An 18,583-nucleotide genomic window follows, 5' to 3' on the forward strand; every position below is an offset into this window, starting at 1 on the left:
TACACATTTCGCGACGCTTTCAAAGTGTTTTTCGTATAGATCAACTTCTGTGTGCAGGAACTCACCAACAGACTTTGATTGATATTCAAAACATCTGAGAAGGGGGGAAAGTCCATTTTGTTTTTCTTCTTTTTGTTTGTTTTTACGGAAGCCAAACAAGAAATAGATATTTTTTTTCCATTTATTTTTCGCTCTCGTTTGAAAAAAAAAAAAAAAAAAAGTGCCTTTTCTTTCTTTATTGTCCATTCGTGCTTACCGTTATATAATCAAGGGATATACGGAATTTCATTTATCGCCCGTTTGTTGGACAGGATCACATTTGTACGTGTCGGCCGAGGGGGAGTTGGAAGTCGTCCAGGGTGACAGAGTACTGGGACGAATGGGCCCCGGTAAAGCGTTCGGAGAATTGGCCATCCTTTACAACTGCACGCGGACAGCATCTATCAAAGGTACGGTGTTACGCGCCTCAATTCTCTTTACATAATTAGTTTTACACACAATTCTCTTTCTCTATCCGTATACGTTCACCATTTCATCATCATATTTGTTCAGTGCTAGTTAGCCCACAGTTTTCTTTGATGGTTTTTTTTTTTTTTTATGATTGTTTTTCCTGTTATTTTGTTATTTGAAAAAGAAACAAAAAAGTCTACTCTAAGTTTAAACTTTTCCCCGCCATTCAATGCACAACTTATTGAACTTAACTTCTCACGCTTGTCTCCTCTCGTTTGATCCAACCCCAGGCGTTTCTCCTCGTTCGCCTTTTAAATCCCCCCCTTCTTTTTTCTTTCACACTTTTAACGTAATAAAAGCTAGGAAGGGGGGAGGGAGAATGAAAGAAAAAAAAGGTTTTCTCTTAAAAAAGCGTTGTAGATGGCACATGGCGGTGCGGAATATAATAAAAACGTCTCATCGCAAACCATAGCAAACTGTCTTAAACTTTATGTGAGGCTAGGCTAAAGTCAGATGACGACGTAAACAGAAGGAAAGAAAAAAATTAAATTAAAGATCTTTTTATTTTATTTATTTTTTTATTTCTTTTTTTTTCTGTCCTCGAGTGACATACAATCTGCATCTTTTTCTCTGGCCGCAAGCTGCCACCGCGCGGCGCTGGCCATTTTTGTCTTATCTGAATCTCGTTCGGACGTGTAATGTTTCCGTGTTGAACGTGCAAGATTGGAAATTTACATGGCGTTTTCACTACGTTTTTCTTGTTGACACTTATGCGGCAATCGAGCGCTTGTCACGACGTTTCCTTGTAAAATGAGCCGTTCAAACGTTGAATTCAAAAAAAAGGGGGGGAAATCAAATTTCGAAATTCTGCGGGATTCCTACACCTCGTCCCCCCACTCACTATCAATTCTTTAGGTAATTTGAGACGCTGAGGTTACGAGATGGCGTTGCTGCATAAAACGTGATTTTTTATTTTCAAACGCAAGAAATTGGGTGACATGTGCCCCGCCAAAAAAAAAAGTTACGATCGACTCTCATCCGCTTTAGCCATTGGAAAACCCTAATAACGTAGCACTTTGGCGGCGATGTCCTATAGAAGAAGTTGACGGTCGTCTATTGCGTGTGGACGCATTTTATCGATTTCAGAAAGAAGGAGGAAAAATAGAAAGACTATTGTCATCTTTATTCTCTTTCCTTCACTGTACTTGCTTTTAAAACGATTACCTATAGGTCGGTTAATGAGAAAGACGCAAGTCTTTCTCGACCTCGCCTCATTTACTGTCTGATTGCTGCGGTCATTCCTCCTCACCGAGTTTTCTTTTTTCTTTATTTTTATTGTGTCTCGTCAGAACGAGACGAACAATAAACAGACGAGTTGTCAATCGGCTAAAATGTTGTAGTTAAGACACGATTGACGAATTGTACATGTTCTCTCTTGTTTACCTCTTTTGAAATAAGAAAAAAAAAAAACTCTTCCTGTTTATACTCTCAATAGCCGTAACGAGTGCCAAAGTATGGGCACTGGATCGTCGAGTCTTCCAGCAGGTGATGAAGAAAACTGGCCTGCAGCGCATCGACGACAACCTCAAGTTCCTGCGCAGTGTGCCTCTCTTTGAACGACTCACCACCGATCACATGTCCAAGATCGCCGACGTCCTCGAAGTGGTTAGTGCACATATTTTATTTTTATTATTTTTCCACGTGTGTTGCGGCTCTCTCATTTTTTTTTCTGTGCTATCGATCCTTGCTCCTAACTCTCCATGATTTCCCGTGCGGAAAACTTTTGCCCCGTTCTTTTTCGATATCCTTGCCTCCCGTTGCTGCCTCAAACTGAACGATGGGTGTGTTGTGCAAGTTCTACTTGTCCTTTGCCAAAAAGAAAACCCATGAACATTTCTTTTTTTTGTTTTTTTTTGCTTCGTTTTATTAGAACCTCCTCCATGTCTCCGCCTCTCTTCTTTTTTTATCCAGCCTTGACACACATAGCTGCGGGTAAAAAACGATGAAAAGTCAAGCGTAGCATATAGGGGAGGTGCTAGTGTATATTCGTAACAGCAGCCCAGGTCACGAAGCAAAGAAAGAAAACAAATTGCGAGATCCGATGCAATAGGCTAGCAATAATAGAAATGAAGGATGGAAACTGCGTCAAAGAACTTGATGCATAAACGGAGGAGAAAGCATCGTCTGTTTCTGTCATTAAATCCGCGCTCGATTCGCGAACCAGTCACACTAAAGGCAAAATAAAATAAATTGCGCATTTTTTTCCTAAGGAAATCGGGGAGTATAAAAACAAACATGCAATGCCAGAGAAGAACACGTAGCTCTCTCCCCCTCCTTTGATTCATTTTGCGCTTAGTCGCGCTAGCTTGTTACACGGACGGACAGACTGTTTACACGTGACTGGACAGGAAGGCGGACTGCCAAGTGGATACCAGATGGGTACACACAGAGACAGAGACGAGATGTACGTTTATACGCGTGCACATAACATGTATGCCATTATATCCCACGTAGACAAACAGCACTCCGACCATCCTTTTTTTTTTTACGTGTAGAGATTCTCACTCGGTTGGTTCCACTGTCGTCGAGTATAGATCTTCCCCTTTTTTCAAATATTTATTTATTTTATTTTATTTTATTTTTTTTATCCTCTGCGTCTCTCACGCTCACATGAAAATGGCCACTGTTCGTGTGTCTAAACATATCCCGAGATTCTTGGGAGTATGGCAGTGTGTGTGTACCGATTGTCCGGCGCGTGTTTGTTTTCCCTGTTATTATTCAATCATTTTGTTCCACTTATTTTTTTTTGTATACGGGAAATCGACCACACGCCAGATGGGCTATGCATCATCTAATACTTTCTTTTCTCTTTTTCTATTTTCGCGTGTGTTTTGTGTGAGGCGCAAAAAAAAAAATAGAAAATCATTTGACGTGTCACTCGGCGTTGGGCTTGTTTCGTCTGGGCGAGCGTTCCGTCTTCGTGCATTATCGTTGAAACTAAGCACTTAAACAGAACGGGGGGGACAGTGGGATTATGTTTAACCAACCAAGTCGGGTTATTATAATTTGTCTGACGGGCAGTGACATTTGAACGTCATGTCCAAAGTTGGGAAACAAACATTTATCGACCCCGCCCTTGTGTGACTGTGCGCCCTGGAAGACCATACGAATCAATCGATTTTCCAATTAGGAAATGGTCACGCTCGTTTAAGCCAATCACAAGTGTCTGCAATTATGACAAATTTTGTAATCTTGTTTACGAATGTCTTGGTGATTTTGTATTTTATTCTTGACACTGAATGACAGGAATTCTACCCAGCGGGGACGTACATCGTCCGGCAAGGCGGTCGGGGTGACAATTTCTTCATCATCGCTAGCGGTCGCGTCCAGATTACGCAACGACTACCCGGTTAGTTCCGCCCTTTTGCAGTAACTTACCAGCCAAAATAATGTGATACGACATAACACGCCACAATCCTTTCCCCGTCTTATCCATCAAAGCATCCACATAGGAATAATAAAACTGAAAATAGCTCCCGAAAAAAGAGAGAGACAGTAATATGTAATAATCGTAAATCGTTGGACAGCTTTGAAGGGCTTCCAAATAACTTTTGCTTGTTGGAAATCGAATGAAACCCCCACTTTGTTTTTGTTTCTTTTCCTCTTCACAATATTGGAACGGTCAATATTCTTCCCTTTATTCCTCAACTATCCTTAACATTCCAACGATGATTGATTGGACAATAGCGCCATCTTTTTTTCAGTAGGCAATCACTGAATACACAGGCAGAGCGATATAGAAAATGGAAGTTCACTTGAGCCAGAAGTGAATGATACATCGAAGAAAACAGAGTTAGCGTTTATACAGTGGCACTATATCGATCCTAAGCGATCGCACTCGACGGAAAGCACGTTCAACCCTACGATTTTTATTTTGGGATGTCCGGCTGGCCAAACAAAAAAAAAAGGAGGGGTTTCTGGCCATCAGCGAAAATATTTGGACGCTATAGCGTTGCTGCGTTTGGGAGACCCTTAGAATGGGAATCGAAAGACAAGCTCAACACCAACATCAATCCTCCCTTCGTATTTTCTTTTTGGTCATGTGATTTTCACGGCGTCTTAAGTTTTCATAAATGCGCGCGAAAGACGGGGGGGATAAAGCGAAACGTTATGCTGACAATTGAAAATTGGATTCAGCATAACAAAGAGATTTGATGGAGAGTTGGTAGAAAATCGGTTTTGGCAACTTGTTTTTTTATTTTTTTATTCGCGGAGAATATTTTCAATTTTGCATGTGACACGTGAAACGCGTCGTGTTTTGACGGAGGGCAGACACACACGCGCGCTCGCTAGAAAATTGGAGACGAGATCTCGGAGAAGTGACAGTCGTACGAATGAAAGCGAGGACATTCTATATCTGCACGACTATCAAAGCGAACTGTTTCCCCGTGTCTCTAGTAGCACAGTCGATCGATTCCGGCCACAACGGGCTCGGCTGTTGAGCGGATGCGCGCCATCCTCCTGACTCCAATGTCTATCCAAACAAAGACGTCTCGAATCTTGAAGAGCTTCTTCCAATACCATATCAAATGGCTGCTCTCTCCTTTTTCCAAATACTTTTAAACTCGAATTCTAACTGAACGTTGCCATTTATTGTTTTATTATTATTATTTTTAAATTCACCGTAACAGGCAAGTTGGAAGAAGAGGAAGTGCGAATATTGGAGAATGGCGACTACTTTGGTGAACAAGCGCTGTTAAGAGAAGAATGCCGTAGCGCTAATGCGATCGCCCTAGCACCGGGCGTCGAGTGCCTCACCCTTGGAAGAGAGTAAGTTTTTTGTTTTTTTTTTCTACCCTCTGTTTTTCACGATGATCCCACACGTCATAGTAGTTCGCTCACGAAAAATGCCCGCGTCATGCGCCGCCTTGTGTGCGCGCGTCAATACAAGACGGGCATTCATTGCCGTGGGCGTTTAATGACTTTTAAAGGATCGCATCTTCCAGCAAATAGAAACAAAAAAAAAAAATCAAAACAATGAATAATTCAATTCGCGGGTTATCGTTTAGCTGTGCATAGATACGTGAAAACCGGATTATGTCTAGCTCGGTAACTCTGAAAATGTTTTTAGAAGAAAAGAAAATGATCATTAAAACATAAGTAAAAAAAAATATATAGAACCAATATCGGTGTGTAACATTTTAAAATCCATCGACTTACGATAGCATTGATCCGTTTCTTTTATATATGGTGATTGACGGCTGTTCACGTGCCGCTGAACGACCCACAAAAATGTTCTGTGTTGTTTCCTTTAAAGAGACACTCGTTCACCCGCACTTTCATTCATCAAAAGGATTCCCAGCAGTTCCATAACATCACGTTCCTTTGATCCTTTTTTTTTTTAATATCCTCTACGATTTTGATATTTTTTGCATCCAAACAAGAAGCCAAATGATTTAATTCAAATTTGTTTTTGTTTTCTTATAATTTTTTTGGGGGAAAAAACAAAACAGCTCGTTCATTCAGTTAATTGGAGATCTGAGTGAATTACGAGCCAAGACGTACGACGACGAGTCGCGTGGCTTCTCTTCCGGCTCCAGTTCCGTCAGCAGCCGTCCAGGAGACAGTGGCGTTCCTGCCCAGTTGGTCTCTGAATACGCTCACGTCAGACTGGCCGACTTGGACGTGGTGGCCACGCTGGGCATCGGCGGCTTTGGCCGCGTCGAGCTCGTCCAATGCGCTTACGACCGGTCGTTGACTTTTGCCCTCAAGTGCCTCAAGAAACAGCACATTGTCAACACGCTCCAACAGGAGCACATTTACAGCGAAAAAAACATAATGATGTCGTGTAGGAGTCCTTTTATCGCTAGGTATGGATTTTAAAAAAAAAAAACAAGGTTTTTAATTTTAATTTTTACAACTGCGCCCCCCTCCACCGTTTTCAATGCATATTTGAAAGAGAAGACAAGTTTCAGACGATTATTACCTCTCTCTCTCTCGCTTTCTACTCATTTTCACTATAAGTTTCCAGGGGAAACGACGACAGCACAACGGGGAATGTTTCGCTAATAACTTGATCCAGTGTTGCATTATAGAAAGAAAAGAAAAGAAACGGATGGTTGTTGCTATGATCCGCTGCCTAATCTGCCGCTGCGGTAGTTTCAGTTGTCAAATCAATCCACCCTTACATTCCTCACATCCTCTATCACGCTAATGAAATTTGATTCTTTGATTTCCCCCTTTTATTTTGGTGGGGAGGGTCAGGGCAAAGATCAAAGCTCAAATTGTGCCTGTTAAACCAAAAAAGAGACAAATTTAATAGTTCATTGAATTTATTTTGTTTCTCTACACGACGGATGGAATGTTAAGATTGTACAACACATACCGGGATAACAAGTATGTCTATATGCTGATGGAGGCTTGTTTGGGTGGCGAATTGTGGACGATCCTACGTGACCGTGGCCATTTTGACGACGGGGCCACCTTGTTCTATACGGCGTGCGTCATCGAAGCCTTTGATTACTTGCATTCGCGAAATATCATCTACCGCGATCTCAAGCCCGAGAATCTTCTGCTAGACAGTCACGGCTATGTCAAACTGGTCAGTCATTCGTTAATGCCCTACTCATTTTTTTTTTCTTTCTTTTTTTTGAGGAATGTCAGTCATTTACGAATTTATCTTTTTTTCATTCACGTGCGTTCAGGTGGATTTCGGCTTCTCGAAATTGTTGGGCGTTACCAGCAAGACGTGGACTTTCTGCGGGACTCCCGAGTACGTTGCACCTGAGATCATCCTCAACAAAGGTCACGATCGAGCTGTCGACTACTGGTCTTTGGGCATTCTCATCTTTGAATTGCTGACGGGAACGTGAGTCTACACACGAATTCTTGTTTTCTTTTTTCTTTAAATGATAATAGATGTACTGATGAATGAATTGAAAAAACAAACAAATCATAAAAAGGCCACCGTTCACTTCGCCGGATCCGATGAAGACGTACAACATCATCCTCAAAGGCATCGATCAGATTGAATTCCCACGTATTGTCAACCGTGCAGCTCAAGCTTTGATCAAACGTCTGTGTCGTGAAATGCCCGTCGAAAGGCTGGGCTATCAACGCGGCGGGATCGATGACATCAAGAAACACAGGTCTGGTGTTGTTTGTTTGTTTATTTTTTTTTCCTTCTTGGCGGTTTGCCCTTTTTTTTTTCTTTTTGATTCATTGATTTTCGTTGGATGTCTTTAATATCTCCCATTTTCAGGTGGTTTCAAGTGTTCGACTGGGATGGCCTGTCTAATAGAACCTTGGCAGCGCCTATTACACCTGTGGTAAGTCCCTCTCTTCAGCAATGACATTCTCTTATGAAGTAGCTCTTGATTGTTCCCGCGTTTAACCGACGGTTCGTTATTTTTTCTTTTGTATTCCTTGACTCCTCATTTCTATCGTTCATCGTCAAACAAAACAAAAAAGGTACGGGGCCCAGCTGATGCTTCCAACTTTGACACCTACCCCAAAGAGAAGGAATCGCCACCCGATGAACTCTCCGGTTGGGACGTTGATTTCCAGTTGTGCAATTAAGAGTTTGACGTCGTCAAAATCACACACGCAATCGTCCAAAATTACACGTCACCCGACACACACGCGCGCGGAGTGCAGACACACACACACACACACACACACACAATGGTTCGAGAAAGAAGAAAGAAAAATGCAACTTTTATTTTTGTTTTGTTTTTTGTTTTTTTGCCTAGACGCGGAATTCGATTATTTTCGATCGCAGCACAATATCTAATTTCTCTTGTGTGAAAAACGATTGGTATAATTCGGTTCTTTTCGTCTCTTTGGCATCTCGCCCTTTTTTTTTCTAAAAATTAAAAAAAAAAAAAAAAAAGGGAAATATGTAGATATTACTATTAATTAATTATTATCACATAAGCTGCTGAGAAAGGGAGAAAAAAGGAGTTTTGACACCACCGTTTGTTCCTCAAGTGCCTCTCCTTTTAATTCGCATTATTATTAATATATTATAACACATACAATTTTTTTTAAACTGCTGTTGCTATACGACACTGGCGCTGCTCTTCTTTGTTGGGCTCTTATTTACTTGTCTGTTGAAAATGGTTCTTTTCCATTTTTCAACCTCCCACAAGTTTTCAGCAGCGAGGAGAGCAGCAACTGGCGTATATTGAAACGAAAAAGAAAAAAAAATATCCTAGTTTTCAATGTGTGCGTATGTGTTTCTTTAGTTTCCTCCACTTCTTCTCATTCATTTTCCAATACTTCATCTCCACAGCAAAAGCAATCTTCTCCTCCTACTCCCCTGGCCGCCCTACAATTCTTTCTGGGAAGGAAATGGGAAAAAAGAACTTTTTCTTCTTCGTCTAAACCATAAATAATGTATACATGTTTGTGTACTCTTATTACACATTCACAATTTGCATACACTGGTGCTACCAGCATACCACATTTTTCATACCCACACACTTGCTAAAGAAAAAGAACACGGACGTATATAGAGATCAGACACACCTATATCCTTTACAGAATAATAATGTACGAAATATTTTATACAACATACAATTTGATTCTCGTTTTTTTTTTTTCCTGGTTGAGTTATATTTTTGTTTTTTTCCTTTTTTTGGCTTCGTTTTATTTTTGGCTGTCCGTCTTCTTGCCTATTCTCAATTGTATTATAGGTACCGAGTTTGTCACACCTTCTTTGTCACGTCACCCTTCCGAATCTCAACGCTAAAGGGACGTGGAAATTCCCCAATGCACAATACAGCACACACAGAGACACACACACACACACAAGAGAAAGAAGAGAGAGGCTTTTCTAGGATTTCTTCGGGATTTATTTGTGCTTCTTCTGTATGACCCCGCCTTTCCATACTCTTGTACACCGCACGATCTACATCGATCTTGTGACTCGTTATGCTGCGATACATCATGTCGTGAAAGATGAAAGGAAGAGGAAAGTGTACGTATAGAGAGGCCTGCTAGAAAGATGTTAGCGTCGGGGAATCCGTAGATAATATTTTTTATTATTATTATTTTTTTTTTTTTGCAGGAAAATGTATGGCACAGCAGCAACAATGAGTTATGATGTCGAGTTGGCACGGTCCCATGCGGTGCGCGGTTGCGGTATATGTTAATGTAGTGTGCACCTCCTCCATCTTTTTTGGGCGTATTTTTACAAATGATGCAAAATAAATAAAAAAAAAAAATCGGTAGTCGAAGCCACGCACTGTCCTGGGGCCATAAAAGCTGAATTCCCCTTTTTCTTTGCAATCCAAATGTTTTATTTAAAAAAAAAAAATCTTTTTCGCATTTGCGTTCCGTGTTTAGAACATTCTGTAATCTTTATATTCCGTACATTTTGTGATAGCCCGATCGATATCCTTATATACTGCTTGTACATAGTAGACACACTCACAGGCCCTACCGAGAACGACGATTGCATTGTTAATAGGCGCCTCCTACTCTTAACTGGGCGTCCGCTCCGTTCGTCACACAGCGCAACTATTTGCTGCTCCCACTACGTCGACTGTCCGTTGTCGTCGTCCATTTCGTTTTTGCGTGTTTGGGCAATTTTGTTCCACCTCTGCCTCGTTTAGAATCTGGCACGTGCAGACGTGAGGATCTTGTTACATCCCAGCAACCAGGATAAAAAAAAAAAAGAAGCAAAAATTCCCGTGTTAATATTCCCGACGACTTTAAAATGTTCTTTTGCCACATATTCGTCGTCCAGAACGCATAAACCAACCGCGAATTCTGTCAAGTCTTTTTTCTTTTCTACCCGCTGATGCGAAAACTTTGATTCGTTCACGAATTTCTAGATCGATTAGGACACAAAAGAAGAAGGAAAGAGGCGGATATGGAAAAAAAGATCGCAAACTGAAAGGAATCGAACAGGCAATTCATTGACGTAGATACAGATGCTCTAGGCAGTTCGGTTACATGTTCTCTTTCTTATAGAAGAAAAACGGGATCCTCCCGTTCGGATAGTGTATATACGTGTATTTCCCCATTACTGCTCGCAACCGGTTTCCGGTGACATTGTCTACGGATGTGACCAGGATAAAGAATTTTATGTGCGTTACGTTTATATTTCTCTAAGGTTTCGTGTTCAGTGGAATAGATGATATGTTTGCTACGTTCTTGACAGCATCTCCTTTTTGTTGTGTCGTCCGCTTCCTGCTGGATTTTCCTGCCGCCTCCTATATTCCCCGTTAAAGCTGGGCTTTTCCAGCCATCGGTATATTTTAATTTTCTTTTTCTTTTTTTTTATGGTATGTTTTCTTTTTCTCCAAGTTTTGATTCTTGTTTTATTTATTTTTTTTAGATGTACCTTCCAGCAAAAAGACTGAAAGGAAAAGGACTCGCTGAACACAATGTTTGTTCGCTACCTCTTTGACTGCTTGTTTTTTTTTTTTTTTTTTGGGGGGGGGGGGGGGAGGGGTAAACATACATTATACAAGAAAGCTCAGTTGATTAGTCAAGTATTGATTGCATGCCAAAAGGTAAGAGTTCCGTAGGTATACAGTAGGAAGCTGTGCTCCTATGGGACATTGAATCCTAGACATATGTACGTCTGCGTGAATTACTTTTCTTAAATACATTTTCAAGTTATTAGCAGATGGGAAAATGATGGCATTAGACGTCGGAGCGTCTCTGGATGTTAACGATTGAATTTCCAGCTATTTCTCGACAGGCATTGGTTACCCTTTTGCAGCAATATTTCATTCATTGAAGAAAAATCGATAAACTACTTTTGAGTCCAGGCATACAAAGTAAGAGATTTATCGGATTAGTCATTCCTTTTGCGAATTTTGTGCATTACATAGAATTTTCTCGATGTCCATTTACAGGTGGAATGGCTGCTTTAGAGTTTGTAAAGTTTGATATGATGGCCAATGATCTTCGGGTAAGTGAACAAAGAGATTGTAGTAACATACCTGGAGAATAAAAGACGTGCAACTACGCTAAATTGGTTTCTGTTATGTGAATCTAGACATTGCCGAAATGGCTGACGAGTTTCGTTCATAACCCATTCCACTGTCCCCCCCCCAATCCATCCGAATGGCATCATATAATTAAATTACTTAAACTTGCCGTTCTTGATGATTCGTGCGCCAGTATTTTTATAGATATGCCAGAGTAACAGATAGCCATTTTTCTTTTATAATCCAATCGGTAAATGTTATTCTGAGAATTTTTCTGGGTACTAATGAAAGCCAACCTCTCTTGACTGTGGAATTCTAGGATGAAGAGAAATAAAAGGCTCTAGTTATATCATTGATCGTGAAAAGGTGGAAGAAAAAGAAGTGGAAATAAAGCATTTCTTCCATCACTGGATCGATGATCGATTTCTTCATTCTGTGATGATGACAAGAGCCGGATACGCTGCAGATGCCAGAAGATTACAGATGAGCAACGTGGTTTTGTGCACTTCGTTGATGGCGGTAAAAAAGATGTACATCAATGTCATCATTTTCGATTGTTAACAGGATCAGCTGTACGGTCATCAGTGCAAAGTCCAAAACACTTTCGCAGTACAAATCTGTCTGGTTCCAACTGGCTTGGGTGATTCAGAACTGCCAGTCGTTTTCTAGATACGACACAATTCCAGCGAACATTTGGGTTTGATACCGGAGAAGCTGGAAGCGCCCCCCTTTGACTTGCAATAGGTTTTGGGAGTGTCGATCGATTTGCCCACTTCACAGGCAAGCGCTTTTCTGTCATGCAGAATTCAGTGGCCAGTGGATGGTCTAAACTAGCTGTTGCCCACTCTCCAAACGTCCACCGTGCAGCAGCTCCTATTAGATTGCGGCAATATGCCGGAGACGAGAGTGCAGACCTTGGTACTAGCACGGCCCACACAGCCAGCGCAAGCTAATAAATGGATTGAACCTAATAATTCATTTCTGACTTGTGAAACGTACGTCCAGCCAACTGCCTGAATTGCCCATAACATTAATAACAAAGCAAGCACTTTGCAGCAATAGCCAACTGTACAATAAGTCACACTGCTTGGATCTCCTGTCGTGGGTCGAATGAATTGTTGTTGAATTGCTTTAGAAGATAATATAGGAACGAACGACAAGATGAATTATGGATGTTCAACCTTCTTATAAAAGGATTGTGTGATAGACGGCCTTTGATAAAGGTGAAACCAGCGTTTGAATTTCAAATGAGTTTCCGTGATTTACTAGGTCAAGTCACGAACATTACGAGCAGATAATCCAAACCGATGAGAAAAAGGAGGGAAAAAAAAAACGTTTATTTTGCAGTCCCTTGAAACTTTGGTTGGACTAACTAATAATACTTTCGTTATATCACACATTGTACAATTTTTAGTAGTTGACACTATTTAAATCCTTTTTGTTTTTTTCTCTCCAGTTACTACGTGTTGGCATAGGAGACCGAAAAAAGACGAGAAACGGCAGATTGGGCAATCACACTTTGGATGACTCTCTGTGCGTTCCAATAATAAAAAGACAAACTGTAAAAACGATAGCAATCCATTATCGTCCTTTAAAAAACGAAAGAGAAAGCATTGGCAGATTACGACGAAGAAGAGGGAAACGGACCCTTTGACCGAGATTCCCCAATATACATATAATATACTGTACACTTGTGTAAAATTTACCGGCGATAGTTGCGGCCGGTTTTGACATGATAAAATACTAATTAAGAAAAGAGAAAAAATTTCGTTTTCCTGTGATTGCAGCGTCTTTTCAGATTGGAACGTATTCGCCCTTCGGTGTAGCAAACAGCTGACCCTTGACCAGACGACGTTTCAGTTCCGTCACTAGGAGCCTTTTTTCCTTCTTGATTTTGGTGAGAATACCTCGATTTTCTTGTGCTCGACGAGACAGATAAGGCAGAACTTCATCTACCGGTCCATAAGGAACGTATTTATAAACAGAGTATCCACTTTGCCCTAAAATTTCGAACCAAAGACAACGAAAAGTAGTTGTACATTAACAATGACAGGTACGACAATTTTAACTGACCCAGAGGGAATGAAATTTGGTCACACATTCCAAGCAATTGACCGAAACAGATGACCTTGTCCTGTGCAGAAATTCCAAGCTCTTCCATTCTGCAGAAACAACAAGCAAAGAATAGTGAATTTCAGAGGCATCAGTTTAAATAAGTTAGATCTTCAAGATTTACTTGCTAAGTGCAAAGCGGACAGTATCCTCGTTGTGACTAGCCACCATGACGCCGATACGTCGCTCGTTAGTCCTCGTTTTCATTTCTTTGATGCGCATGAGGCACTCCAGCAATGTCTTTTCATACATTGCTGTCGTGGCTTCGTAGGTCGGGTTGACTGGATCTTCGTAGCCCAATGCCAAAGCCCGAGCTCGTTCCTAATGAATATTTGAGTTCAATTTCATATTCACCTTTTTTAAACAGGACTATGGCATATGTAACTTACTTGTTCCATGTAAGCTCCTCGCACAAGTTTGGCACCAAAGTAAAAGTTTTGTCTGTTGGCCTGTTCGAGATCCAGTACCACATTGTTGTATGTTTCCTTAAGGTAGCATTGATAAGTGTTGAATACGATTGCCTGATAATATTAATAATGTTTAACTGGGGGCTGTGATTCATGATGACTATACCACCTTTTCCTTGTTGTACTTTCTCATTAGTTCCATTGTCAGGCGAGAAATAGCAGGTTGGAAATAGGATTGCTCGGCGTCGACCATCACCCGCACGTCCAAATCTCGAGCTGCCTATCAATTCCATTTGAAAAAAATGCATCGTTTTTTAAATTGAACTGGTCGTAAAAAATTTTAAGTGGAGAAACCGAGAAAATGGTGTTCAATCGTCGAAGCATGTTGCAAGCCATCTCTTCTTCCTCTGGCGACAAGGCAGTTATCAAAGGTTCCATTCTTCCAGTTTGAAGATTAGGCACTTTGAAAAGATCGTTCAGCAGGATATTGGCATCGATTAATCCACTCCAGGAGAATAGGTGAATCAAGCTGAACGAAGGGAAGGCTGGATTACTTGAAAACATCTGAGCGTTAGGTAATTGCATTCATACCCTTTCTGATCGTAAGTCATTTGTTGCAGCCACTTTTGGACGGCTACATTGTCTGTTAGAATATCAGCTTTTTCGAAACGTTTCTCAAAGATGGCTGGCGAAGCATTCTGTTGCAGGATGTTGTTATCAGCTGAAAGACCCGTTACTTCGGTAAAATAGCGCCGACTGCGGGCAATGACTTCCGACAATTGGAGCTATGAAAAGAAAAAAGAAGCGAGAAAGCCAAACGTATAGGTGATCGTCTTGTATCCCAGTGGAAGAGGAAGTGACATACTAATAGCTGAGGCCGACCAAGCGCAGTCATTTTAATAGCGGCAAAGCCCGTGCTCTGAGTGGTGCCTTGAAAAGAATGACAAGATTAAAATACAGAACATTAGAGATGAGATGGATTTCAATACCAGAAACGGCTTCGATGCACCGAAGGAAAATATCAACGTTCTTTTCACATTGAGCTTCATTGAGATAAAAATATGTTCGAGCAGAGTTAACGTTCTGGCGACGATCGGCAAACTCCCGATGGGCGTGATATCTCTTATCTGTTTTAAGTAAAATTTTATAAAGACATAATTTTAGAATTGCATATGGTATAATGTTATCACATGAAACTAATTTTAACCTAACTTTTTTTTGCATATTGCTTGTAAATTAAATGTAAAAAAAAAAGAGTAAATCACCTGCTTCAGGAGAGTTGGCAGCAGGATCAACAGCAATTGCTGAAAAATATTTAAAAAAAACTTAAAGTGTTACTACGTCATTTTATTATGCATCAAGAGTCACAGATTGTTAGTTATGTTTTCATTCTCTTACCCGCTGTATCAGGTGCTACAGTGGTTGACACGCAAGACCTAGAATGACAAACGAGAAGAAAGAAAAAAAGGCAATGTACCCAAAACTGAGGTGAAGGCTACACTGCATATTCATACGAAATCATCAGATTAAAAAAAAATGGGTGACGTTGTTCGAATGTGTAGAGAAGTAAAATGCATAGTCGAAGAATCGTGATCAACAAACATACGCTTCATCCGGCACGTATGTATCTCTTTTTACTTTCACGACAAAATTGATATTCTTCTTGTATCTAATGGCAACATTTATTTACAATAACATAATTCTAGACTTTAACCTTGCGTTATCATTTGCCAGCCACCCAGAATCGTCAAATCTGCAATTCTTAACGTATACGTGACAAGGACTGAAGACACTTTCGACCGAGAAAAACAAACGCATCAAATGAGGTCATCGCGAAAACCCTCAAAAACTTGCCTATTGTCACTAGGTTAACCCTAGACGCCAATTGACTTATCGCCAAAGGATCGACCTTGGCCAATATTTTTACTGGAACTCTATAGTGGGCCAAGTTCGTTCCCTCTGAAATCGACTGACGACAACTAAAGTCCAGCCATCACCGGTCTACAAGAGACCAGGCGGGTATAAGTAGTTCACGACTACCAACGAAAAGGAAGATTTTTTGACATATTTATCTCATTGAGAATGTCTCCTCACGTCTTACTCGTAGCCTTCAGCCGCACAACGTGAAGCAATCTGGAATCCACTAGAATTGTTGACGTTGTGAACGTTTGGAGGCACGCGGCGGGCCCGCCTTGGCAACGAGACTAGCAACTATTATTAGGAAAGATGTTCTTTAGAAAAGAAGCCCTGCGATTGGTGATGGAGAGCTTTTGCGTCACACTGCGCAAGAGGTACCGGAATGGCGTGATTGGAGCCACAAAATAAAAACAACAAAAAGTTGTACGCTATTGTCTAAACAGAATTAGGTTGCAATTCAAATTTGTCTTATATGACTTACGCCATTTCTTTCTCGGCTGCCTCCTCTGCACTGATATCCTCCTCGGCGGAATAGTCCAAAATAGATTTGACTCCAAACGACCGCATTCGTTGAATAGTTGGCATGATATCTTGTTGATTCTCGCCGGCAACGAATTGGCCATAAAACGTCGCTTTCATCAGGGATTTGAAAAGACGTTTGCCCAAAACTTTTTTCCCTAGTTTCATCAGCTGTTTACATTGTTAAAACACGTTAATAGTTATCGTTCTTGTTACTACTGATTATGTCAAATGAATCATGCTGTGTTCCATAATGTCTTTTTACCTTCATATTGTTCTCGACCAAATAGTTGGAAGAACAGAGCGTGAAAACCAAGTAGGCCCGGAGGATCTGTAATGTAGTTTTACTTCGAAATGCGGCTTCTGCATTGTCAAAAGACAAATCAAGTGGATCTCGTCGTCCTATTGAAGCAGACGATGGAACAGCCGTTTTGCCATCATCGCTGATGTCCGTTTGTCGTTTGTTAATACCCACACTAAAATTCGTCGGTGGTGGAGGGCTTGCGAGACCTCGGGTTTCGATTGGAAATTGTTTTCCACCCGACAATCGAGAATTATGAAGAAAGAGAACTCGAGTCCACTGAGCACAGGAACGATTCATGGCGGTATACATCACTTTTCAGAAGGAAATAAATGATAGTTTTTTTACAATAGTTTTTGATTGGGCTGCAAGGGATAGTGGTTTGGAGATAGACCACACTCAGACAGGCCAGAACACTAAACTGCGCTCGCACTCGGCTTCGACAGTCAAGATATATAGACCCGCCTCGTCTACATGCACTAGCTTCCATACGTCACCGTCATTTAACCGCCAATACCAACTTATGTAAGAAGTATACTGTCCCTCACTGTTGACAAATCTGATTAAATTCCACCGAAAAAATTTGTACCTTTAGGCTATAGTGATTGGACTGACTTAATTATAAATTTCCCCATTGGGATCCTGTCTAGATCACTTGATGTGGCGCTCACGCATGGGGCACTGATTTCCATGGGTTTGTGGTGTTGCTATCTGCAAACTGATGTTGTCGTGCAGCAGTGGTAATGACTCGAAGCAGCATCACGTTTTGCACCTTTTTAAACTTTCTAATTAAGGAGGGCGTGAAGCACTCGCTCGAATTTAAGTTTGCCGAATGTTTTTTTGTGTCACTAGATGGCTTGTCGTTAGAAACTTTGTAGCTCATGGCAGTTAGCTTCCTTCCGAAGGCGTGGATTCAAGTTGTATTTGCACGTTTAAGTAGCTGATTACTCATTGACGGTAACCGTTCATCATCATTGATCCCGATAGCCTTCCCGATAGCCTTCCCGATAGCCTTGGAGAAAAAAAATCACACGGTATTATTAAAATTGAACACTGATGTCGCTTAAGTTATTGGCTTTCTCGTCAAACCCACGGAATGCCAAATTACCCCCTAAATTTTCACCACCCCAGGGAGCACGGAGCACCATTATTTGTTTTTTATTGTTGGAAATAATCATTCACAAATAGCGTCATCTAACGATTTAAATTACTATTGAATATTGATTATAATTTTTCTTTAAAGTTTATTGATTCCATCGTTTCTAAATCCAATAGACAAGCAGACGAATTTGTGACATTAGAACGAAAGATTCGACTCGTGTTAAGTGTGTAAGTGTCGCGAATAAATCTTCGCGTTCCGTTTTAATCATTCTTTTGGCTACTCGTTAATCCACAGAAATCAGCAAATTTTTTGTACCAAACCTGAAGGACACTCTTTTTCACGACACACGTTTGTTTGAAGGTTGATTTTCACTGGACATAGTCATTTGAATGGGACAGTACAGTATATTTGCATGTTATTTCTTTCAGTTTTTATTCAATGTCAGACAATGTTTTCATATCTTTAGGTGCAGTTTCAAGTTAATAAAGTGATTTTTTTAGTATTCTTAAATAAGCATGAAAAACCTAAAGCTGGAGGATGATACATGTGTTTCTCATTACTTGTTTTGTAAACAAAAGCTAAATTGGTAAAATGAAACAACACATGACCTATTGCTTTAGATTTTATCATTTTTTTTTTTTTCAGAAATGGAGATTTATTCCACAATTTTCAGCTTCCAAGGCAGACACCCACCCACAAAACCATTGGGTGATAGATGATATAACAATTTATTAATTAAAATATTTAGATTTTAGGTTATTGATTACAGAGTCAGAGAACAATGTGCGGAATCTGAAATTCTAGCCCTGGAAACCCTAGGTGCCTTTCT

General features: G+C 40.6%; 2 protein-coding genes across 5 annotated transcripts in view; one reads left to right on the forward strand and one right to left on the reverse strand.

The window, feature by feature from the left end:
- The window catches only part of LOC116930926 (cGMP-dependent protein kinase, isozyme 1), a 31,815-nt gene extending 22,925 nt beyond the window's left edge, over positions 1 to 8,890 (forward strand). For all 4 annotated transcript variants that reach the window (XM_045178768.1, XM_045178769.1, XM_045178771.1 and 1 more), the window contains exons 5-14: positions 312 to 449; positions 1,946 to 2,115; positions 3,757 to 3,859; positions 5,142 to 5,280; positions 5,964 to 6,320; positions 6,820 to 7,051; positions 7,155 to 7,318; positions 7,413 to 7,598; positions 7,712 to 7,778; positions 7,921 to 8,890. In XM_045178768.1, the coding sequence (XP_045034703.1) occupies positions 312 to 449; positions 1,946 to 2,115; positions 3,757 to 3,859; positions 5,142 to 5,280; positions 5,964 to 6,320; positions 6,820 to 7,051; positions 7,155 to 7,318; positions 7,413 to 7,598; positions 7,712 to 7,778; positions 7,921 to 8,028 (1,664 nt within the window). In that variant the 3' untranslated portion in view covers positions 8,029 to 8,890. The remainder of the gene's footprint in view (positions 1 to 311; positions 450 to 1,945; positions 2,116 to 3,756; positions 3,860 to 5,141; positions 5,281 to 5,963; positions 6,321 to 6,819; positions 7,052 to 7,154; positions 7,319 to 7,412; positions 7,599 to 7,711; positions 7,779 to 7,920) is intronic.
- Positions 8,891 to 12,714: 3,824 nt separating this feature from the next.
- On the reverse strand, positions 12,715 to 17,165 carry LOC116929696 (proline dehydrogenase 1, mitochondrial). Its single transcript, XM_032937018.2, has 13 exons — positions 16,617 to 17,165; positions 16,314 to 16,522; positions 15,314 to 15,351; positions 15,181 to 15,219; positions 14,905 to 15,042; positions 14,781 to 14,845; positions 14,507 to 14,700; positions 14,270 to 14,444; positions 14,085 to 14,195; positions 13,898 to 14,029; positions 13,633 to 13,829; positions 13,470 to 13,558; positions 12,715 to 13,396 (listed from the first exon to the last, which is right to left on the reverse strand). The coding sequence occupies exons 1-13, from the start codon at positions 16,962 to 16,964 to the stop codon at positions 13,191 to 13,193; spliced, it is 1,941 nt and encodes a 646-aa protein (XP_032792909.1). The 5' UTR covers positions 16,965 to 17,165; the 3' UTR covers positions 12,715 to 13,190.
- Positions 17,166 to 18,583: the final 1,418 nt, after the last annotated feature.

Source organism: Daphnia magna, linkage group LG9, assembly GCF_020631705.1.
Source record: "Daphnia magna isolate NIES linkage group LG9, ASM2063170v1.1, whole genome shotgun sequence".
Taxonomy (NCBI): domain Eukaryota; kingdom Metazoa; phylum Arthropoda; class Branchiopoda; order Diplostraca; family Daphniidae; genus Daphnia; species Daphnia magna.